General features: G+C 49.6%; 1 protein-coding gene across 2 annotated transcripts in view; it reads right to left on the bottom strand.

The window, feature by feature from the left end:
• The window catches only part of BICD2 (BICD cargo adaptor 2), a 55,067-nt gene extending 30,226 nt beyond the window's left edge, over positions 1-24,841 (bottom strand). For both annotated transcript variants that reach the window (XM_030803676.1, XM_030803711.1), the window contains exon 1: positions 24,512-24,841. In XM_030803676.1, the coding sequence (XP_030659536.1) occupies positions 24,512-24,751 (240 nt within the window). In that variant the 5' untranslated portion in view covers positions 24,752-24,841. The remainder of the gene's footprint in view (positions 1-24,511) is intronic.
• Positions 24,842-25,087: the final 246 nt, after the last annotated feature.

Here is a 25,087-nt window from a genome sequence, read left to right as displayed (position 1 = left end):
AGTCTCACAAAGGGGAAGTGATACAACAAAAACCCACAAACAAAAGAAAAAACAAAGCAACCATGTTCGTGTATTTTTTTAACCCGCTAATGACTGTAATTCAGGTTGGCAAGTCTGTGCAAAGTACATACCCCAAAACCAGGGAACTGAACACTTACCAACCTGTCCAGTCCCCACAGGCAATGTGAGGACTGAGCTACCGCATTGCTGGTTCCACCCAACAGCCATTGGCAAGATGGGCATCGGCACCAGCAGGCCTGCCTCACAGGAGAACTGACCCAGGGAGTGCATGCCTAGGAGGGAGTCTGGGTGCTGTGTAGCACAGCAGGTCTTGAGCTCAGGTCTCGGCCTAAAGTGTCCCTGTCCACAACCATATCCACTCAAACAAATAATGAGAAAGGAAAACAGAAAGACATGCCCTGTCAGTTCCTGATGTATCTGTTGAACACTCCCGTTGAGTTTGCTGAGTTTGTAATGTCCTCTCTAAGGGAGAAGAGACATTACAAACTCAATGGGAATGTTCAACAGGTATGTCATGAACTTATCTGCTGGTTTCAACAGATCTTCCCTTCCAAAGGGCAGGGACTCATGGACCAACTCCAAGCCAAACATGGATGCAAAAACCTGACAAAATCTCAGCAAACAGAAGTAACAACTTACCTTAAGAGTTATTCACTGTGATCAGAAGATCTTGCCCAGGAACATAAAACCAGGGTAAACCAATTCAATTTTAAAAATCTATATTCAGCATCTGCTATGAAACAAGATAGGCCAACAAGTAAGTTAACCATATAGATTGCCTGAAGGCAAACTACCAATATTTCTGCCACAAAATAATATTTTAAAAGGAATTTAAAATGTTATCTATGCTAAGATGCTTTTACCATAATTCAGCCTGAACTCTTCTCAACTGAAGCACTTGAAAACTGAATGTGGTAATTTTCTTTTTTTTTCTTTCTAAATGTCATAAAAAGAGCATCAATAGAGTAAATCTTACCTGGATAGATCAACAAAAGCAAACATAACAAATAATGGAATGCATTAATAAATAATGGAGAAGCATTGGTAAATGAAGATGCATTTGAGTTACCCACACTCCCCTTAAAAGGAGAAGGCAGGACTACACTCTCACCATACTTAAAAGACATCAGAAGAGAAAAAAGTGTACCGCTAAATTCCTATTTTTTGCAGGTGATGATTTTGTCTAGAAAATGCACTAAGAAACATCCTCAAAAAGGTCAGAGGTTTCAAATACACCAAGATACTCATAAAATCCTCCCAAATTAAACTGTTGAGTTACGAACACAAAAAAGAGCAATTACATTTATAATCTTGACCTAAAAAATTAACCCCCAGATATTAACTTAACTAGAAACAGAAGATTTATCCAAAGAAAATTATAAAAATACTAATGAGAAAGACAGAATGTAAGTTGGAAGGTAAGATTCCTCAAGTTGTCAAGTAGATTCATGTGATATGGGTATCACAGCTACCGACCTGGAAGGAAGCTGCCTCAAGTCTTCTGGGGATTACTTCAGAATAATAGTGAAATTTATCTCAAAGATTTAGCAAGCAAAAGGACTCTCCTGCTTACCTCCATTAAAAAATGTTAATAAGACATAATCCACGTCATAATATCCACCCTTTTAAAGTGTACCATTCAGTGGTTTTTAGTACATTCACAGAGTTGGGTGAACATCACCATTAATTCCACATTTCTTTTTTTTTTTTTTTCTCTTTTTTTGAGATGGAGTCTCGCTCTGTCGCCCAGACTGGAGTGCAGTGGCACAATCTCAGCTCACTGCAAGCTCCGCCTCCCGGGTTCACGATATACTCCTGCCTCGGCCTCCTGAGTAGCTGGGACTACAGGCGCCTGCCACCACGCCTGGCTAAGTTTTTGTATGTTTAGTAGAGATGGGGTTTCACCATGTTGGCCAGGATGGTCTCGATCTCCTGACCTCGTGATCCGCCTGCCTCGGCCTCCCAACGTGCTGGGATTACAGGCATGAGCCACTGCGCCCGGCCTAATTCCACATTTCTATCACCCCCCAAAGAAACTCTGTCTCCATTAGCAGTCACTCTTCAGCTCTCCCCACTGCCATCCTGAAAACCAATCTATTTTCCATCTCTATGAATGTGTCTATTCTGGACATTTCAGTCTTTTGTGACTGGCCTCTTCACTTAGCATAATGTTTTCAAGGTTCGCCCATGTTGTAGTATGTATAAGAATTCCCTTCCCTTTCATGGTCAAATAATATTCCATTGTATGAACAGATCACATTTGTTTATCCATTCATCATTTGATGGACACTTGGGTTGTTTCCACTTTTAGGCTATTATGAGTGGAACTGCTAGGTCATATGGTATCTCTAACTTTTTTTGAGGAACTGCCAAATTTTCCGCAAGGGCTATCCCATTTTATATGTTCCTACTTGCAACATAGGAGGATTCCAATTTTGCCACTCCTCTCCAGGACTTCTTGTTGTCTATTTTTTGGTTACAGCCATCCCAGCGGATATGAGATCTCTTCCCACTTTCTTTCTTTTTTTGGAAGACAGGGTCTCACTCTGTCACCCAGACTGGAGTGTAGTGGTGAGATCATGGCTCCCTTCAGCCTTGACCTCCTGGGCCCAATCTATCCTCCTGTCTCAGCCTCCTGAGTGGCTGGGACTATAGGCACGTGCCACCATGCCAGCTTTTTTTTTTTTTTTTTTAAGAGATGGGGGTCTCACTATGTTGCCCATGCTAGTCTTGAACTCCTGGGCTCAAGTATGCCTCCCACTGTGGCCTCCAAAAGTGCTGGGATTATACACACAAGATACCGTGCTCAGCCTCTTTCCATTTTATTCAAAAAGTATTAGTAACAACAATAGCCACCACTCTATAAGTCTCCTTAAGTATAGTATTTCACTTAACGCCTATCTCAAAGTTCTCAGAACCCATGTTCCCATTTTATGAAGGAAGAAACTAAGGCTCCAAGAGGCCAAAATTGTGACAGGGCAGAGGCACAGATGGAAGACAGCCATCTCTGCCTGCTCCATGCTGGGTCCTTCTGCTGCATCACTGGGTCAGAACTACTGCCTGATGGCAAAGGGCTCCATATTCTGAATATGTAAAGATCTCCTATACATACATGAGAAAAAGGCAGACACCCAATAAGAACACTAGAAGAAGGTCTTGAAAAGGCTCTTTACAAAAGAGGCTCTCCAAATGGCCAGTAAACACAGGAAAAGGTCCATGGGGAATATAACTTACACAAGAAAGAGCTACTGTGACACATTGATCAGAATGGCTAGTATGTAAACCGGTAACACAACAAGTGCCCGTGATGAGGATGGAGAGGACAGGAGCTCGCCACACACTGCTGTGCTCCTCTAGAAGAAAGCCTGCCCTATGTCACCCTAGCCAGTCCATCCAACAGACACAGGCATCGGCCACCCCATGAGCGTTCTAACAGCCCCAAGCTGAAAACAACCCTACTAAGGTCGGTCTACCTGACAGTGGGTGAGGAAGGCGTGGTATATCCACACAAATGAATCCCATGTGGCAATGAGTGCCAATAACCTACAAATACAAGCAGCAATGAGGATCAGTCTCACGATGCTGAGTGAACACACAAAAAAGTACGGTGCAACTCCATCTATAAGAAGTCAAAACCAGGCAAGATATAATCTTTGGTGTCAAAAGCCAGAATGATCACACCTTGACAGGTCTCAGAGAGCAGCTCTGGGAAGCTGACAACATGCAACTTCTTGATCTGTTGGTAGTTACATGGGTGCACTTACTTTGATAATTTGCCAAACTATACAATTATGATTTTTATAGTTTCCATATTTACCTTACACTCCAGTAAAAGCTGATTTTTATTAAAAACTAGTGAAATATGAAAACTATTGGGCCGGGCGTGGTGGCTCAAGCCTGTAATCCCAGCACTTTGGGAGGCCGAGACAGGCAGATCACAAGGTCAGGAGATCGAGACCATCCTAGCTAACATGGTAAAACCCCGTCTCTACTAAAAATACAAAAAATTAGCCAGGTGTGGTGGCGGGCACCTGTGGTCCCAGCTACTCAGGAGGCTGAGGCAGGAAAATGGCGTGAACCCGGGAGGCGGAGCTTGCAGTGAGCCGAGATTGCGCCACTGCACTCCAGCCTGGGCAATATAGCAAGACTCCGTCTCAAAAAAAAAGAAAAAGAAATATGAAAACTATCAAAAGCATTATGAATGGGGTTTAAAAATAAGGTAAATTATATCTTGATTAAAAAAAGGAGAAACAAAATGATCTCTGAAATTCAATACTGAAATAGAATCAACCTATTTAAAAAAATCCTGAAGTAATCCAGCAATAAGGACACAGTATCTGAAATGTTATCTGAATGCATAGCACTAGAGAGATGAGCTCAGGGCCTTAGCTACTATTACTACTGCGCATTAAAAAGAAAAGCTGTGGCCCGGCGAGGTGGCTCACATCTGTAATCCCAGCACTTCGGGAGGCCGAGGCGGGCGGATCATGAAGTCAAGAGATGAAGACCATCCTGGCTAACATGGTGAAACCCCATCTCTACTAAAAATACAAAAAATTAGCCGGGTATGGTGGCACGCGCCTGTAGTCCCAGCTACTCAGGAGGCTGAGGCAGAAGAATCGCTTGAACCCAGGAGGTGGAGGTAGCAGTGAGCCAAGATTGCATCACTACACTCCAGCCTGGATGACAGAGCGAGACTCCGTCTCAAAAAAAAAAGGGAAAACGAAAAGCTGCAGAATAGCAGATGATGTACCCAAGGGATGACATATTTGCCAACATACACACATGCACTTAAAATCTACACATTTTACTATATGTAATTCTAGTTTAAAAGATTAATAAACCAAACATATCATCGGGAGTTAAATTACTTGTTATTCATAAAATGGATAGTATCAGAAACAAGATGAAAGATCAAATTTTCATCAATGAACTTCAGCAAAAACTTGATATAGGAACACAGTGTCAGGTCAGGAAATGGTGGCAAGAAATGGACTTCAGATTTACACAGGGCCAGACGCTTCAGATCACCCCACAAACAGATGTACAGCCTTGTTAGCAATTCAGGAAAACAACTTACAGTAGCTACAAACACCAGCAGAAACAGAGTCACAGGGCACACTGGGATGGGGGATGGGAGGGCTCCAGGGCCAGGAGGGAGGTATAAGTTGGGAGATGGATGTGAGATGAGCTGGAACCTCTGCCTGTTGTTCAGCCCAGTAATGACCCAGATCCAAGATGGTATAAAGGCAGTGCGGCGAGGGGAGAAGGGGATCCACCTAACTAAGGGCGGGGACAGGGGAGGGGGGTCCCCTGTCCTGAGGCATCTTCACTGGGCCTGCTCTGTCCAGATGATCCCTCTCCACCCCCAGGTCTTCCCAGCCTTGGGCGGCCTTCAGCACCCTCCCAGCTTTGATGTGGGCCCAGAGGGAGGAAGACAGAGGACAACACAACTGTTAACAGATAAGCAAGAGGACTCTGGGTGCCCAGGGGAGGGAGCGCAATTATCCCAAGGCATCACTGCACTTCCCAGTTTGCACCAATGTAAGCTCATTAGCTTCTCTCACAGGAGGTATTAGCTCCTCTCCCAGGTGAGAAACTGAACTCCAAGAACACACATCTCCATAAACGTTTCCCCAAGAGGGTCTGAAGAGAAACCAAGAAAGAGGAGGCTGATGATCTAGAAGTGGCTGGGCCTGGGCCTGGGCCTGGACCCCGGCCCACAGTGCTCAATTGTCTGACCAGTGCCCCAACCACACCTGCGCCTCAGAATCACCTGGAGAACTGCAAACTCCCATTCCCAGGTGCATGAACATCTAGGACTCAGCCCTTCCTGGTCTTGGCCTGGAACCTAGAAAGCTTGGACTCACTGTGGGGACGGCCTAACAACTGAGATCTGGCTAAAGCCAGTCATGGTGGTCCCTGGGCCCCACTTCCCACAATTTATGGAGATCATTTCCCTCCTGACACATGGTCCCTCCCTCCCTAGAAGCAGGTTACCTGAGGTGGCAAAGCGCGAGTGAAAGGACTGGCCTTCCTGCTCGGACATGTTGATATGTGAATACAGTAGGGAGAGGGGCTTGCTGAAGGCACCACCCAAGAAAGATGGAAGCATTGGCCGGGCACGCTGGCTCACACCTGTAATCCCAGCACTTTGGGAGGCCGAGGCAGGCAGATCACCTGAGGTCAGGAGTTCAAGACCAGTCTGGCCAACATGGCGAAACCCTGTCTCTACTAAACAATACAAAAATTAGCTGGGCATGGTGGCGGGCACCTGTAATCCCAACTACTCGGGAGGCTGAGGCAAGAAGAATTGCTTGAACCCGGAAGCAAAGGTTGCAGTGAGCCAAGATCGCGCCACTGCACTCCAGCCTGGGCGACAGAGTGAGACTCCATCTCCAAAAAAAACAAAAAAACAAACACAAAAAAATAAAGAAACATGGAAGCACATGCCACATGTCCACACCAAGTATGGTACATTCACAATGCCCAGCACCCAACAACAGGTGGACGGCAGTAACTCTAGTATGATGACACAGTAGATGATGCTCAGCAGCAAGAGAACTCACTCCTCATATAAGTAACCGTCATGATGGCTCTTAGAGAAGCCAGACCCAGAAGACCATACACCAAGTATGAAGAAACCTAATCGCTGTAGAAGGCAGGCAGTGCGCTGCTGGGTGGACAGAAGAGTCTGAGCACTTCAGGGTAACCTTCACCATGGAGCAGCCACACGAGAGCACACAACTGCACAACTGCGTGTGGTCTTACAGGCAAATCATACCTCAATTTAAAAATGAGAGCTGCACAAAACAATCATCTAGTCAGCAGCCAGAGCTGCTCCGGAAATGTCTGCCTGTTGAGGTCAAAGGTCGCCCTAAAAAATGCAGCCTGGACCGAAATGAGGCTCAGCTCTGTCTCACAGTGAACCACACCAATGTGGAAGGTGGGTGGAAGAGGTCTCCCAGCAGCTTCTAGGGAAAGGCCACCAAACTGGTGGCCCATCAAGCTCCCACACAGACCTTCCAGATGACTTCCCTGGTGGGTTCCCAGTAGGCCAAATCTCAGAGCCAGTATGTCGCTGGGGGCCAAGAGGGTAAATGGACCTGTCCACCATCTGCCCCACCAACAACAGCAGCCACAGGCCTGACCCCCTCTTAGGTGCTAACCCTTGGCATCTCGGCCTAGTGTGAGAGGCTGGGCAGCTCTGTGGAGAAGCACTTTGCCCAGGCCCCTGGCTACACTGGGAAGCAGGTCTGCATGCTGGTATGCTTTCTTCCAAAGTCCCCACCAGGCTCCTGGGTGAGGTCCTGACCTGCATCTCTTTCATGGCCACATGTGTAGGCAACAGCTCCAGGGGTATGGCTCAGGACAGGGGGGTCACCAGGAAGTGAGGAGGGCCAGACCCACTGGGCAGGATGGAAAAGTCCAGCAGCTGACCCAGGACAGCAGAATTCCCTCCAGCCCAACATTACCCTCACTTCAGCCAGCACCCCCATCGCTTTAGCTCACTGATACTGAGAAATAGCTCTGGCAGAAGGCAGGGCTGACCATCCAGATATACACACAGTGTGGGTGGGGCAAGGCCTCTTACACGGGAAGGGTTCGGGCCTGTCTTTGTGGGCAGATGGACGCCCACGTCCACCACACATCTGCACCTCCTTGGTGAGTGCAGGAACAGAGTGAGGAGCCCAAGCCCAGCAAGTGGCAAGGCCCAGGAAGCATCTGTGGCATGAATGGAGGAAAGACAGGGGGAACCTATGGAAACAGCTGGGAGGTGGCAGGCCCCACACCTAAAGTGGGTAGACAGCATGGCAGGTCAAGGGAATAGCCAGATGCTAGGGTGCTGAGAGTGCAGAATATGAATATGGCTGCATATGTATGAATATGTATGCCATATGTATGAATATGGCTGAGTGAGGCTAGGACTGCAGGGAACTCCAGGGGTACAGGGTGGGCAGGCCTTGCAGGTTCTTTTGGGGCATCTCCTCTTTTATCATTCTCTCTCCAGCCAGTGGAGGGGACACACCCCCATGACTCAGCAGCAGGAATGGCTCCCAGGCTTGCCCCTGTCCTGGGTCTTCCTTAGCTCATGCACATTCCAGAGAGGGACAGAGAGGCATCCCAGGTTCTCCACTTGGGGAGTTGTACCCCCCTCCAGGGCTGAATCACACAAGATGTGTAGAGCAGGGAGGACTCAGACCCCTGGGTGTAAACTGCAATGACAGGATGGTGTTCCCACACTCATCTTTCCCCTCGGATCATTCTTGAAGTGTAAACACTCTTGAGACTGATTTAATAGGTCTGAGTGTGGCCACCGAGCTTCAGAATTTTTGAAAGTCCCCCAGTGACCCTGGGGTACAAGCAGACTAGCCAGCTCCACATGCTTCTACTGGAACCCAAGTCAGCTAAGAAGCCAGAAATAGACCTGTTGACTACCTGGGCCCCTCACAGACCCAATGACCCACCCAGTGGGATCCCATGAATGTTATGTGGGAGACTCTACCTCACCAACCCCTCAGCCAGCTCTTCCCATCCATCCCCAGCTGGGTGGGGATGCTCCAGCATCACTAAACCAACTCCCTCCTCTCTTTATTCAAAAGGTACTTCCTAAGCAGATACAGGCAACAAAGGATGTGGGGTCCAGGGCCCCCAGGAGCGGACAGAGGTGGGTGTGAATCACGTGTCTTCACACAAGCCTTGCAAAGTAAAAACTTTTATTGCTCCCTTTCATGGGTGAACAAACTGAGGATCAACAAGGTGAGAGGATTCATCTGAGTGGGACCATAAGCCTTCTCATTCCAAAATCCATTTTTCTTCTTTGCAGCAGGGTGGTTCCCAGAGGAGGTGGTACAGGGAGGGGCAAGGGGGTAACAGGAGAGGGGGCAGGAGGTGGAGGTGGTCCCTGAGGAACTCAGACAGCCTCACCTGGCAGGTAGACAGGGAGGAGGGAGGAGGCCCAGGAGCACTCAAGCAGGAGCCTGGGAAGGCTGCAGGAGTCCCTGCAAGACAGGGTGGGGCCTCTTGAGGACTGGGGTCCAGGCCAGGAAGAGAGGGTGGGGCCTCCTGGGAACTGGGGTCCAGGCCAGGAGGCAGCGCCCGCCCACCTCTGCCAGCCTATATCTATCAAGCTGTACGCTGCAGGACCAGCCCAGCCCCAAGCCCCTCTGCAGGCCCATCTGTCCGTCACACCACAGGAGGCTGAGGGGTGCTGGCTCACCCTTCCTACTGTGTGGCTTTGGAACTGCATTTCCCCAAGGAGGATTTACACTTGTGGATGTGGGGATTGCTAGGACTCAGGGCTGAGAGGCACCCACACGGGGAACACTGTAGGGCTGTGGTGCTTGTCACCAGCCTCTGCCCACCCATGGCCCCTCCTCTGTGAGGCTCACATCAATCAGAAGCAGCCATCCCATGGCCAACCGCGAACCCCAGCTGCCCTGGGCAACGTCCAAATGCTAAGCTGCTTTTAGAAAACTGGGAATTCATCCCTGGGCAGGAGGGATTTAGCCAGAATTGGGTGCCATTTAGAGAAGATTACACCCTAATTGCCCCAGTGTCAGCAGACAGGCTTCTGGCCAGCTGCGCCCAGGGCTGGCAAAGATCCCCACAGACCCTAGCTACCCCACCCAAGGACACAGAAGCCAGTCCTGGGGCCTGGGGACCAGCCCTCATCTTCCATGGCAGCTGGCTGCCCTGACACAAATCTCCATTCAACAGCTTGTAGTCAGGGAAGGAGGGGACAGCTTGGGGGCCCTGCCAAGCAGCTGTCCAGACTGCATCTGTTCCAAGCGAGGGGAGGATGGCACAGTGGGCACAGCAGCCTGGGCCAGGCTGGGCTGAAAGCCACAGGAGAGCGTGGCTGCAGCCCGGGTTTTCTCCTCACTTCATCTCTAACCCTCATCACACTTCTTCACCTTAATAGCACTGTTTTAGAAAGAGACGCCGGTAAGGTTCACAGTCAGCAAGTGGCAGGAGAATCTTATGCCATCTCCTTGCAATACCCAGAGTTCTTCCCACCACAGGACGAACTATGAGGGTGGAGCCTGAGGAGAGGGAACTCTCGTTCAATGCTGGCAGAAATACAAAATAGTATTCGCATTTGGAAGAGTCCGGCAGTTTCTCACAAAGCTAAATACAGTCTTATCATACAATCCAGCAATCAGACTTTTCAGGTATTTACCCAAATGGTTTGAAAACTTAGGTCTGCACTAGAACTTGTACGTGAATGTTTAAAGCAGCTTTATTCATATTTGCCAAAAAGTAGAAGCAACTAAGATGTCTTTCAATAGGTGAACAGATAAATTGTGGTTCACCCATATAATATTATTGTGATTTAAGAAAAAAAAAAAAGGAGCAATCAAGCCACGAAAAAACATGGATAAATCTTAAGTGCATAATGCTAAGTGAAAGAAGCCAGTCTGAAAAGGGCTATATACTGTATGATTCCAATTATGTGACATTCTGGAAGAGGCAAAACCGTAATGATGGTAAAAAGATCAGTGGTTGCCAGAGGTTGACAGGGGGTGGATTTAAACAGGTGAAGCATAGGGTTTTTTTTTAAGGCAGTGAAACTATTCTGTATGATCCTGTAATGGCAGATAAATGCCACTGCATTTATAAAAACAAAAAGTGAACCTTAATATTAGTATGTGAATTGTTTTAAAAAATCATTTGAGAGATCAAGGGATCCTGGGCTGGAATGGAGAATGTGACAAAATAATCTAATTGTATTACAAATGTATCAAACAACCTCACTGAAGGGAATGGGGGAATAAAGTACTAAAGTAACTTTTTTTTTTAATTTATTTGTTTTTTTGAGACAGAGTCTGGCTCTGTTGCCCAGGCTGGAGTGCAGTGGCGAGATCTCAGCTCACTGCAACCTCTGCCTCTTGGGTTCAAGCAATTCTCCTGCCTCAGCCTCCCAAGTAGGTGGGACTACAGGCACACACCACCAAGCCTGGCTAATTTTTGTATTTTTAGTAGAGATGGGGTTTCACCATGTTGGCCAGGGTGGTTGGTTTTGTTGTTGTTGTTGTTGTTGTTGTTGTTGTTGTTGTTGTTTTTGAGACAGAGTCTCACTCTGTCCCCCAGGTTGGAATGCAGTGGTACAATCTCGGCTCACTGCAACCTCGGCTTCCTGGGTTCAAGTGATTCTCCTGCCTCAGCCTTCCAAGTAGCTGGGACTGCAGACACCCAGGACCATACCCGGCTAATTTTTGCATTTTTAGTAGAGACGGGTTTTTGTCATCTTGGCCAGGCTGGTCTGGAACTCCTGACCTCAGGTGATCCAACCTCCTTGGCCTCCCAAAGTGCTGGGATTACAGGTGTGAGCCACTGAGCCCAGCCCTAACTTAAGTAACTTTGGAAATAAGTAGAGTCTATAAGACTAAAGGCAAAAGAATTACACAAAAGCACTGTAACTCTAGTTGATAAAATTGTTTCCCATGGGGACCCAGGTTAACAATTCTGTTACTGCTGTACATGTGAACTGGAATGAAACAATTAAGTTACTGGATGGTGGATGGTGGAAGCCAGGTGTCTCACTGTTGGAGTGGGAGGTTACAGATAAGCAAGGGAAGGTGGTAAGAACGATCCATGTGGTAATGGATTAGAGTTCTTACATCAGTATGAACTCATGGTTAACTAAATATACATACAGGTATATTTATTGACATGTGTATATACATGGGTTAGTGTACACTAACTGCATTTTTTTTCTTTTTTTTTTTTTTTTTTTGAGATGGAGTTTTGCTCCTGTCGTCTAGGCTGGAGTGTAATGATGCAATCTTGGCTCACTGCAACCTCCGCCTCCTGGGTTCAAGTGATTCTCCTGCCTCAGCCTCCTGGGTAGCTGGGATTACAGGCGCCCACCACCACGAACAGCTAATTTTTGTATTTTTAGTAGAGACGAGGTTTCCCCATGTTGGCCAGGCTGGTCTTGAACTCCTGACCTCAGGTGATCCACCCGCCTCGGCCTCCCAAAGTGCTGGGATTACAGGCATGAGCCACTGCGCCCAGCCACTAACTGCATGTTCAAAACAATCTCCTTGTTCTGTAGCCGACAGGCCTTAAATCAAAGACACCCTAATAGCACTGAGCACACATAGCAACCAGATCTTGGTTTCTAACATCTCTCTCAACTAAAGAAACCAGGGCCTCTTGGGGTAAATAGCTGATTCTAGGACTCAGGCAGGAAACAGATAAGCCTGCAACGTCTTGTAGTGCCAGAAAGGAAGGAAGCACTTTAAAAAAAAAAGAGGCACCACGATGTGGTATGTTAAAGGGGGTATAAGAGCCATCTGAAAGAGCTCTCAAGAGCCAAAGCTGGAGCAATTTGAGCAACAAAATGAGGTAATGTTGGATTATAACCCAAAGTATAAAATAAACTTTTATGGGCTGGGCACAGTGGTTCATGCCTGCAATCCCAGCACTTTGGAAGGCCAAGATAGGAGAAGTATGTAAGCCAAGGAATTAAAGACGAGCCTGGGCAACATAGTGAGACCATGTACCTACTAAAAAAATAAAAAAATTAGCTGGGGGTGGTGGCACATGCCTATAGCCTTGGCTACTGGGGAGACTGAGGTGGAAAGATCACTTGAGCCCAGGAGGTCAAAGTTGCAGTGAGTCACGATCACACCACTACACTCCAGCCTGAGCGACAGAGTAAGACTCCGTCCCAAATAAAATAAATAAAACGAACTTTCATGAGTCTACATTGATATAATTAACAAGAGTGGGAGGGAGGGAAAAGTCTGCCATGCAGAAAAATTGCAAATAATTTATGTAGATACCACCCTGCCCTCAAAGAGGTGGAGCAAACTCCCTACTCAAGTATGGGCTATGCACAGTAATTTCCTTCCCGAGAATACAGTATGGACAGGAGGAGAAAGAACAACTTTAGAGTGGCGGTCAGGTGATCAAGGTCAACAGCAGCAGTGACAGGTCATGCTGACAATACACACTCTTGATATGTGATGAGAAGGGCATTTACTTCTGTGATCTTCCTCCCCCAAACCCATAATCCCAATCTAACCACGAGAAAAAACATCAGACAAATTCCAAGTGGAAAACATTCTACTAAACACCTGACCAATCTTCTTGAAAACTGTCAAGGTCATCAAAAACAGGGAAGGTCTGAGAAACTGTCACAGTCAACTGGAGCCTAAGGAGACACAACAACTAAATGTAATGTGATATCCTAGACAATACTTGGGACAGAAAAAGGACATCGGGTAAAAACTAAGGCAATCTGAATAAAGTATTCATAATAATGCCATGATATTGGTTCATCCATTGTAACAAATATATCACACTAATGTACAATGTTATAATAAGGGGGCAGCTGGGTGTGGGGAATACAGCAACTCTACTATTTTTCAAATTTTTCTATAAATCTAAGTTTTTTACAGTAGTTCATTTTTTAAAATTAATGATAAAAAGGCAGCACAGTTTTTTTTTTTTTGTTTTTTTTTTTTTTTTGAGACGGAGTCTTGCTCTGTCACCCAGGCTGGAGTGCAGTGGCGCAATCTCGGCTCACCACAGGCCTTCCGGGTTCACATCATTCTCCTGCCTCAGCCTCCTGAGTAGCTGGGACTACAGGCACCTGCCACCACACCCAGCTAATTTTTTTGTATTTTTAGTGGAGATGGGGTTTCACCGTTTTAGCCAGGATGGTCTCGATCTCCTGATCTCATAATCCGCCTGCCTCATCCTTCTGAAGTGCTGGGATTACAGGCGTGAGCCACCACGCCCAGCTGGTAGCACAGTTGTATACATGTTCAATGGCTTAAAGACACATAAGTCTGTAATCCCAGCACTTTGGGAGGCTGAGATGGGCAGATCACGAGGTCAGGAGATCGAGACCATCCTGGCTAACACAGTGAAACCCCATCTCTACTAAATACAAAGTATTAGCCAGGCGTGGTGGCAGGTGCGTGTAGTCCCAGATATTCGGGAGGCTGAGGCAGGAGAATGGCGTGAACCTGGGAGGCGGAGCTTGCAGTAAGCCGAGATCGCGCCACTGTACTCTAGCCTGGGCGAGAGAGCGAGACTACATCTCAAAAAAACAAAAAAAAAAGACACATAAATGCTACAATACACATGACACTTTATCTTAAGAAGCCCTGAGGTTTGCTAGTGGGTGTGGTGTCACGGCTGGCAACTCATGAGCTACCTACCTGAGGCGGTAGGTGGGTGTTCTGAAATGGAATGGGAAGCTGTAGGTGTGTGTATCCTGTGTATCCTCACATGGCTCAGGTAGGCTGGGTGCAGGGCTGTGTACACTAGTGTTTTTTGAGGAGAAAACTGTACGTAGGCAAATACAAAATTCTCATCATGTTCAAACTGTTCCCTCATATATCAAAATTCTCATCATGTTCAAACTGTTCCCTCATACATCAATCAGTCTGGAACAAATTTACATTTTCAAAAGATGTGTTATAGCAGAACCGTGCTTCACAGAAGTAATAAAATTGGCCCGATCCAATCAGTGAACAGGGAAGTGCAACTTAAACCACAATGAGATGCCATTATCTGTTTCGGGAAGTCAGGGACCCCAAACGGAGGCACCGGCTGAAGCCATGGCAGAAGAACCTGGATTGTGAAGATTTCATGGACATTTATTAGTTCCCCAAATTAATATTTTATAATTTCTTATGCCTGTCTTTACTGCAATCTCTAAACATAAATTGTAAAGATTTCATGGACACTTATCACTTCCCCAATCAATACCCTTGTGATTTCCTATGCCTGTCTTTAATCTCTTAATCCTGTGAGCTGAGGAGGATGTATATCGCCTCAGGACCCTGTAATAATTGCATTAACTGCATAAATTGTACAGCATGTGTGTTTGAGCAATATGAAATGTGGGCACCTTGAAAAAAGAACAGGATAACAGCAATTGTTCAGGGAATAAGAGCGATAACCTTAAACTCTGACCGCCGTGAGCCGGGTGGAACAGAGCCATATTTCTCTTCTTTCAAAAGCAAATGGAAGAAATATCGCTGAATTGTTTTTCTCAGCATGGAACCTCCCTGAGAAAGAGAATGTGCACCTGGGGGTAGGTCTCTGAATTGGCCCCCCGGGCATGGTCGTCTCTTACGGTGGAGACTGCGGAGGTGAAATAGACTCCAGTCTCCCATAGCGCTCCCAGGCTTATTAGGAAGAGGAAATTCCCACCTGATAAATTTTGGTCAGACCGGTTGATCTCAAAACCCTGTCTCCTGATAAGATGTTATCAATGACAATGGTGCCCGAAACTTCATTAGCAATTTTAATTTCGCCTCGGTCCTGTGGTCCTGTGATCTTGCCCTGCCTCCACTTGCCTTGTGATATTCTATTACCATGTAAAGTACTTGATGTCTGTGACCCACACCTATTCGCACACTCCCTCCCCTTTTGAAACTCCCTAATAAAAACTTGCTGGTTTTTGCGGCTTGTGGGGTATCACAGAACCTACCGACATGTGATGTCTCCCCCGGACGCCCAAATTTAAAATTTCTCTCTTTTGTACTCTGTCCCTTTATCTCTGAAGCTGGCCGATGCTTAAGGAAAATAGAAAAGAACCTACATGAATATCGGGGCAGGTTCCCCGACAATTATCTTAGGTCACATTTTAGGACACCCAAGGAATCTCCTGGGCTCATGGACATGCTTGTCATCAACCAGCCCTACACCCCTGCATGTTGTGAGGGTGGTACTGAGGGAACATGGGTGTGAGGAGGAAGGGCAGAGCAAAGCAGTTGGGGAGCCCAGGTAGCAGGCAACACATGCCTGCAAAGCAGCTGCGTCCTGGGCCCGAGCCCGCCATGATGCTGTCACTAGAGGGAGAAGCTGATCCACCTCTAAGGGCATCAGGAACGCACTGGCCTAAAACAAGGAAACTGAGGCCAAGAGAAGGGAGAGACTGGCTCCAGGTCACAGAAGTCAAGCCAAGAATGTCTGAGTCCACTGCCATGCTAGTAAGAGTATGAGTGGTCCTCACTATGACCTCAGCGCCCCCAGTGGTAGGACAGTGACAATACTAGTTCCTCCCTTCTGGTTTAGAAGTGCTTGGCATCTACACTCACTAGATGACAACATCACCTCAGGTGGGCAGAGCTCCACAGTAAAGGCTGGGGCAACAGATGAACCAAAATAGGTGATGACAATGCAGCAATGCAAGAGCCAAGCCATGATGCATCAGCTGAAGGAGGCACCCTGGCTACTATTTTTTTTTTTTTTTTGAGACGGAGTCTTACTCTGTTGCCCAGGCTGGAGTGCAGTGGCACGATCTCGGCTCACTGCAAGCTCTGCCTCCCAGGTTCATGCCATTCTCCTGCCTCAGCCTCCCAAGTAGCTGGGACTACAGGCGCCCGCCACCACGCCCGGCTAATTTTTTTGTATGTTTAGTAGAGACAGGGTTTCACCGTGTTAGCCAGAATGATCTCAATCTCCTGACCTCGTGATCTGCCTGCCTCAGCCTCCCAAAGTGCTGGGATTACAGGCGTAAGCCACCGCGCCCAGCCCCTGGCTAATATTTTAAAAAAGAGAGGCCAGGCACAGTGGCTCACGCCTGTAATCCCAGCACTTTGGGAGGCCGAGGCAGGCAGATCATGAGATCAGGAGTTCAAGACCTGCCTGACCAACAGGATGAAACCCTGTCTCTACTAAAAATACAAAAGTTAGCCAGACATGGTGGTGCACGCCTGTAATCCCAGCTACTCAGGAGGCTCAGGCAGGAGAATCCCTTGAACCCGGGAGGCAGAGGTTGCAGTGAGCAGAAATCGCGCCACTGCACTCCAGCCTGGGCAACAGAGTGAGATTCTGTCTCAAAAAAAAAAAAAAAAAGGAAATAAAAGAGAACGACAAAAGTAAGGTGTCTGGCAGGGGCAGATAAAGTGGGAATCTCCGCCTACCGGCACGCTCCACAGCATAAAATAGAGTAGCCAGGGCTAATGCCAGCGCAGTATGAAAGGGGACAGGACAGGTCACACATGGCGCTGTCTTTAAAATGACAAGGTCTGGGGCCGGGCGCGGTGGCTCACGCTTGTAATCCCAGCACTTTGGGAGGCCAAGGCGGGCGGACCACGAGGTCAGGAGATCGAGACCACGGTGAAACCCCATCTCTACTAAAAATACAAAAAAATTGGCCAGGTGTGGTGGTGGGCACCTGTAGTCCCAGCTACTCGGAGAGGCTGAGGCAGGAGAATGGCGTGAACCTGGGAGGCGGAGCTTGCAGTGAGCCAAGATTGCGCCACTGCACTCCAGCCTGGGCGACAGAGCGAGACTCCGTCTCAAAAAAAATAAATAAATAAATAAATAAATAAATAAATAAAAAATAAAAAAATAAAATGACAAGGTCTGTAATCCTAGCACCTTGCTGGGCCAAGGAGGACTGATTGCCTGAACTCAGGAGTTCAAGACCAGCCTGGGCAACATGGTGAAACCCCACCTCTACTAAAATACAAAAAATTGGCCGGGTGTGGCGGTGTGCACCTATAGTCCCAGCTACTCGGGAGGCTGAGGTAGGAGAATTGCTTGAACACAGGAGGCAGAGATTGCAGTGAGCCAAGATCAGGCCACTGCACTCCAGCCTGGGTGACAGAGCGAGACTGTCTCTAAAAAAAAAAAAAAAAAAAAAAAAAAAAAAAATTGACAAGGCCTTCAACCAAATGCAACCTGCAGATCCTGCTTGGCTTCTGAAGCAAACAAAGTAACTATAAAATGAAATTTATGAGCCAAACTGGGGAAATCCAAACACTGACTGGACAACCGATGACACTAAAGAATTTTTGTTAGTTTCTTAGGTGTGAAAATTCAACAATGGTTAAATTTTGTAAAAAAAAAGATTCTATTTTCTATTAGCTGGGCATGGTGGCAGGTGCCTATAGTCCCAGCTACTCGGGGGGCTGAGGCAGGAGAATGGCGTGAACTTGGGAGGCACAACTTGCAGAAAGCCGAGATTGTGCCATTGCGTTTTAGCCTGGGTGACAGAGTGAGACTCCGTCTCAAAACAAAAGGTTCTATTTTCTCAGCAAAACAACTGGTGTACTTACAGACACAGCTACACAGGATGAACTGCGCTAAAGAAACAAGACTGGCCACAGCTGCAAACTGCAGGTGCAGGGCAGGAGCATACATGGACTCACCCTATTATTCTCTCCACCTTTGGTTATGTCGAAATGTCCAACAAAGAAGGTGGCTTTAAAAAATTAGTAAAGGCCGGGCGTGGTGGCTCATGCCTGTAACCCCAGCACTTTGGGAGGCCGAGGCGAGTGGATCATCTGAGGTCAGCAGTTTAAGATCAGCCTGACCAACATGGTGAAACCTCGTCTCTATTAAAAACACAAAAATTAGCTGGGCGTGGTGGTGGGCTCCTGTAATCCCAGTTACTCGGGAGGCTGAGGCAGGAGAATTACTTGAACCTAGGAGGCAGGGTTTGCAGTGAGTCGAGACCGTGCCACTACAGTCCATGCTGGGCAACAGAGCTAGACTCTGTCTCAAATAATAATAATAATAATAATAATAATATGAATAAATAAATAAGTAAATAATGAGTAAAGCAGCCAGGCACGGTGGCTCACGCCTGTAATCCCAGCACTTTGGAGGCTGAGGCAGGCAGATCACCGGAGGTCAGGAGTTCGAGACCAGCCTGGCTAACATGGAGAAACTTCGCCTCTACTAAAAATACAAAAATTAGCCAGGCGTGGTGGCGCGCACCTGTAATCCCAGCTACTCAGGAGGCTGAGGCATGAGAATCACTTGAACTCGGGAAGCAGAGGTTACAGTGAGCTGAGATCGAGCTACTGTACTCCAGCTTGGGCAACAGAGCAAGACTCCATCCCAAAAAGAAAAAAAAAAGCAAACTATAGATCAGGTGTGGTAGCTCACATCTCTAATCCCAACACTTTGCGAGGCCAAGGTGGGAGGATCGCTCAAGCCCAGGAGTTCAAGACCAGCCTGGGCAACATAGTGAGACCCTGACTCTACCAAAATAAATAAATAATAATAATAAATTAAAAAGCCAACTATAAAAAGCAAACCATGACAATTATTTCATATAATAACACAACAGTATAAGTCAGAAGTGCCACAGAACCTCTGCATCCACAGAAACCTTCCTGTCTTTATCCACTTGAATTAAACCTGCTTTTCTGTATCTCAGAGTAGCAACAAACTAACTTTAATAAAAAACAACCATTACAGATGCACAAAGCCTTTCCCCTGTTTGATGGTGTCTTGTACACATCACACACTCACAAGGGAAGAAGAGCTGGCAGGGAGAAACACCCAGTGCTCCCCACATTTGTCCTGCGTGGTCTACACAGGTCCTATTGACACTGTTCTCTCCACTTTCTGCTGTTCTTGAAGTGAATGTATGATTTTTTAAAACACAGTAGCTTCTAAAAAAGAAGCTGGGCCCCCAGTGGCATCCTCCTAACCCTAACCCTGGCCTGCAATGCTCTGAGGGTGGCAAGGGGCGCCTGCCTGCCACTCAGTCCCCATCTCTCCATCCACCTCCCACAGCAGAGCAGAGCCCAGCTTGGGACAGCAGGGTTTGAGCCCAAGGAGGCAGCTAGGCAGCCACATTGGGCCCTCTCCTGCTCCAGAGTTCGGCTTCAGAGGTCACATTCTGAACATTGGACAACACAGGGTCTAAGGCCAATGCTTTACCTGTCAAAGCCTGCATAGTCCTGGCCAGCTCTGGCCACCAGCCACCACCACCTCAAACAGCTGGTGTACTGTCTGAGAAGAAACCAAATCTTTCTTACCCCCGATGTGTGTAACAGTTCCATCCGGTCCACCTATGTGGTGAAGCAGGTCTGACTGACTGGGGGATGCCCAAAACTGACAAAGAAGAAACTGATCTCCTCCCTCAAAGGAAGGGACTGTGGTCCCTAAGTGACAAGGGAGACCTAGCAAGAATCCTATATGGACCTGGGCCGGATGCTCAGACACAAGGGCACAGGGACACCCCTCCCTGACTTTGGGGGCTCACAGAGCACTGGGCCAAGGTAACAGGCATCATTATTAACCCATCATGGCCCAGACAGGCAGTGGCTCATCCAGGGCCGCAAGCTCCTGGGAGACCAGGCAGGGCCCAGACTCCCCCTGTGGAGTCAGTATGGAGTCCACAGGGACAGACATCATATACAGTTGATCCTGCTCAGGTGGTGCCAGGCACCCCCAGGGGTCCAGAGGCTCCCAGCACTGGGCCTGGCCTTCCTCCGGATCCACCTGCTAAGCCACAAAGCATGCTCGCCTGGCGTCCCCAAAGACGAGCTGCTCCGTCACAGCTGTGCCTGCCTTGAATCCCGTGGAGGGTGGCCAGGTCCACGCCTCCACATGCTGGCAGGGCTGGCCTGGAGCACACCATCCGCATGGCTAGGGCTGGGCAGATTCCCTGGCCAGGTCCCAGGATGACTGAGATATACAAGCACCCAGTCGCCAGGCCCTACAGGAAGAAACAGCACCAGGGCTCGACATGGGAGTTTCAGACATTTTTAAAAGTGTAAAGGTCCCTAAAGATTCCTTCATGACCCCCCGCCCCATATTCTAAAAATGGGGAAAGAGAGGCGTGGTGGGGAGAGAGTTGCCCAACAATTAGTGACAACAGTGTGGCCACATGGTCATCATTTTTGGATGCCTATAGCTGCCTCTCCCCAACTGTCAGACCCATCTGTGCTTCAGGTATTCACAGGGCCCCAGTTCCCACCCAAGCCAGGCTTCTTCATACAACAGCAGACCACTGCCACCACCCAGCCCCCTGAAAGGCCCTTGGGTCTCCCAGAGCCTCCCTGCTCTCAACAGCCTTCTGTTCAGAAATGGACACAAGAGTGTTCTCAGGGGTTATCAGACGAATGGGAGAATCCCATACTTGCTTTAACCAAGACCACAACTTTCCCTGCTCTGGAAGCAAACAATCAAAAAGGCTGGGCCTCACCCCCGGTAACTCTGCAGAGGAACCTCCTGGAGGGTCCTCTGCCAATCCCCCTATTGCCCCCACTTCCTGTAGCTGCCCAGGTGCTGGGAACAGGGCTCGGCAAGTCCAGAAGGCAGCAGGCAGGGGAACTTTAGAGGCACCCAAGCTTGAAGGGCAGGTGGGACTTCTAAGACGAAGGGTGAATGTGGGCACCGGAGAGGTAGGGCAGTCCCAAGCCAGGCTGTAGGGGCCTGAGACAATACTTAGGGCAGTCCTTGGGAGGTGGCAATGGGAGCCACTTGAGACTGAGCAGAGACAAGGACAAGAACGGGGAGAAGCTGCAGGTGCGGCAGCAAGGAGACAGACCTGAGTGAGGCACAAGATTCAGTCCGAAGACCTACGAAGCACTTGCTGCGTGTTGGGTGCTGTGCCCAGTCCAACATCCAATTCCACCCACGTGCACCTCTCAGACAAGGACAATGATGCTCCAGAGCTTGGCACTTTGGCCCCGAGGTGGCACACCAAGGCAGTGAGGGTGTCCAGACCTCCTCTCTGAGCCTGAGCTCAGGTGGAGTCAAGACTGTTCTCAGACCTCCCCCATTACCCTCCCCTGACCATGAGGACCACATGGGCACTTAGCCTCAGCCCACCTAGCTACAGTCCCTGCCTGTGCCCTGAAGGCAGGAGCTGCCACCTCAGCACACCTGTCTTCTTAAAGCTGCAGCTGAGAACACAGAGCAAAGTGTCTCACGGCCACGCAGGACCAGGAACACCAGGTTGCTGACCAAAGCCCATCTAATTCTCTTCCCCACCATTCCAGGGAGAGGAAGAGAAAAGGCACACTGGGAACTGGGACAGATATGGCCCTTATTGAGTCAGGCTCAAGAAATCACTAGCAGAATGATTAGGCAAAAACAACCAGGGGGCACCCACCTCACTTGCGGCCTCAGCCAGCACCGTGCTATGATGTCAGCAGGACACAGACACTTCCCCCATCCCATGAGAAAGGCAACAGGACTGGCACTGTCTCCCATTCATCACCACAAGACCCTCCTCAGCTCTGATCAGAAACCCACACACTGGGATCAGCAGGCCAGCATCCCTCCTTCAACGATCCTATTATCTACAAATGCAGGGCAGGAGTACAAGCAACTCCATTTGGAGCACAATTTATTAGTAACTAAATGCACTTTAGTTCAAGAAATAAAGTTTTTTAAAGAATTAAGGCAGTACACCGCTCTACAGGAGAAAAAAAACCCCACAATTATTGTCTCCTTAAATCTTGTGTTGTTTTTTTTTTAAATAAAGAGTTAATATTTTCAACTATAATACTGGCCATAATTAAATAGGTTAGCAACAGCCTGTGTTGGCATGGGTGTGAGGAACAGGCATGCTGTTGATGGGGGTGAACTGGTAGAAACTTTCTGGCAACATCTACTGAAACTGAAACGCTGATGCACATTCCTCTAGGCTCTGCTAGAGACTGAGCAGAAACATTCTTATCCCACCTTACAAAGGAGAACTAGATTCTGAACAGAGCAGTAATTTGTCCAAGGCCATGTGGCCAGTACATGGGGAAACTTGGTGGTAACAAAAAACAAGCAAGCAGATGCCTAAAGAGTACCCACAGAAACAGATATACCCTCTTCCTGATTCCGCTAGGGACTCACCCTCCAGATACATGCCATGAAAATGCCAAGATTCTTCACTGTGCCAAAACGTTTGTGTCAGAATAGCAAAGTCCTGACAAATGAAGGGCACCAAAGTGGGGACAAGTTAGGTCAGCGACAATTCCTTCTCACAGAGGACACTGCCAAACCCAAGCTGTGGACAGAGACAGGGACTGTAGAGGCTGCCCAGGAGCGGCTCACGATGCACCTGGTAGGAGGAAGAGGGCTGCTTCTGTGTGTGCAGAGGGAAAAGCGCTCCAACTGATAGTGCTGCCTGCTGGAGAGGGTGAGCCCCACTACAGGAGACCAGAAACTGGCTGAGTCCACTCCCACTCCATATTCTCAGAGCCCCCAGCCTCCCTATCGATAACACGCCCCACCCTAAGATGGGGACTCCAAGAGCAGCTGCATCTCACCCCTCTTATAGCTCCAGCACCACTGGAGCATGGATTGCAGAAGGTGCCAACACCTGTTGACAGACAACAGAATCGAGTCCTGAGGGCGATGGGGGAGGACCCAGCTCCTGCTGGCCCAGGGTCAGCCACTGACTGGTACTAACTGAGCACTTGCTCTGCCCAGACATCCAAGCATCTGGTTGGATTCATTCTCTGCTCTCCACAGACGGGTCTCCTCAGACAAGCGGGAGGCAAGGAAGGCTGCAAATGGTTTAGGCACCTGTCTGGGCTGACTTGGAGCAGAGGTGCCAGGGGATAAGCCTGGAAACCAAGAGCCAAGGGCTCACCAGGACACACTCAAGTGGGGGAAGGGAGCACACCACCAGGCTATACTCCTGACCCCACACCAGTCCTTTCCAAATACATGACCCTCACAACAATCATTTCTGGGCACGCAGTACTGCACTCACATTTTGCAGAGGGGGAAGCTAAGACTCACGGAGGGCCTCTACCCAAAGCCACATCACTAGCAAGGGGCACAGCCTGGATTCAAACCCTGGTGTATCCTCCCAGAAAGCAATTCCTGCAAACAACGCTATGGAGTCAGGGAAGGGGAGAAGAGAAGCTGGGGAAGGACTGTCCAAGACTCCCGCTGCCCTGCCGCCTGGAGACCCTCGACCAGCCTGGTGGTCTAACCTCCTCTCCCCACAGTGGGAATGGCACAGACCACTGAGGTCTCCGTCCAAGAGGAACACAGCCAGCCACAGCGAGGGGACGGGCCCGAAAGTGGGGGCTGGACAGGAAGTCGGCCAGGGAAGTCATGCTAACTGGTGGGACCGCAATCCCGGCAATGAGGACAGAGCGCTGGGCCTGGGGCAAGGGTACTGGGGGACCCATGCCAGGGGCAACCTCCACATGCAACCCCAAGCCGCTACTCACTTAGGCCGCTGTCCATGACCCTTCCCCCCCTCGGAGGCACTCATGAAAGAAGCAGAAACGCTCCGAAAGTAGCTGCGCCCAGAGAGGGGAAGTGATTTCTCTGAAGGTGACAGAGCCGCAGCCACCCAGACCCAGGCCCACCCTCGGCCTCTCCCAGCGGGTCACCAGCATCCGTGGCCTCAGCTCTCGGCTCAGCCACTGCCCTCCCAACCCCACCCCACACTCAGACACACCCGGAACAGCGACCACCGCAGAGCATCAGCCGTTACGAAGCCCCGCCCCGCCCGGGCCGCCCAGGTCCGCACAGAAGCAGGCGGGCAGCTGCAGGAGGCGACAAGGCGCCCGGACTCCTGCATTAGCGGCGTCTGCAACGGTCGCGGCACCGGCCTGCTAGCCAAGGCCGGGCCCACTCCCACATACTGCCCAGGTCCCCGGCTCTGGGCCCGTGCCCCCTCCGCCCCCGCAGCCCACCCCTGCCGGCCCCCGCTTGGCAAGCTGACCTTGGCCGCCCTGGTGCCAGGGACGACGCCCACAGGCCCCGGCGCCGGGTGGGGGTCGCGGGGCAGGGCGGCTCGGCTCACCTCCTTGAGCTGCTCCATCTCGCTGCGGATAGCCTCATAGTCCACCTCCAGCTCCTCGAACTGCAGCTTGAGCTGGTGCTTCTCCTCGAGCACCGCCAGCCCGTACTCGGCCGCCTGGATCTTCTCACGCGTGGTCTCGGCCAGCTCGTGGGACAGCCGCTTCACCTCGGCGCGCAGCCACTCGGGCTGCGCCTCCATCACCAGCCGCGCGTACTCCTCCTCCTCCGACGGCGCCGACATGGTGGCCGAGGGCTGAGCCGGCTCCCACCGAGGATCTCGCAGGCCGGGCCCTCCTCAGCCGCCGCCGCCGCTGCCGCCGCCCTGCCCCGACGGCCGCCCGCCCGCGCCGCCGCACGGCTCCTCCCCTCCGGCGCGCGGGGCCCGCTGGGGGCTGGAGTCCTGCCCGCGCTCCGACCACAAGGTCCATCATGCCCGGCGCCCGCCCGGCCCCCGGCTATGATTGGCCCATGCTCTGTGAGGGGCGGGGCCTCGGGCGCAGCCACTGACGCCAATGTCGCCCAGGGGACTGTGGAGACAGTAGTCCCGCTAGCGCACCGACTACAAAACCCGTCCAGC

The sequence above is a fragment of the Nomascus leucogenys genome, chromosome 1a (genome assembly GCF_006542625.1).
Source record: "Nomascus leucogenys isolate Asia chromosome 1a, Asia_NLE_v1, whole genome shotgun sequence".
Lineage (NCBI taxonomy): Eukaryota > Metazoa > Chordata > Mammalia > Primates > Hylobatidae > Nomascus > Nomascus leucogenys.
The sequence above is the reverse complement of the archived record's forward strand: the minus strand, read 5'-3'. Positions and strand labels throughout refer to the sequence as shown.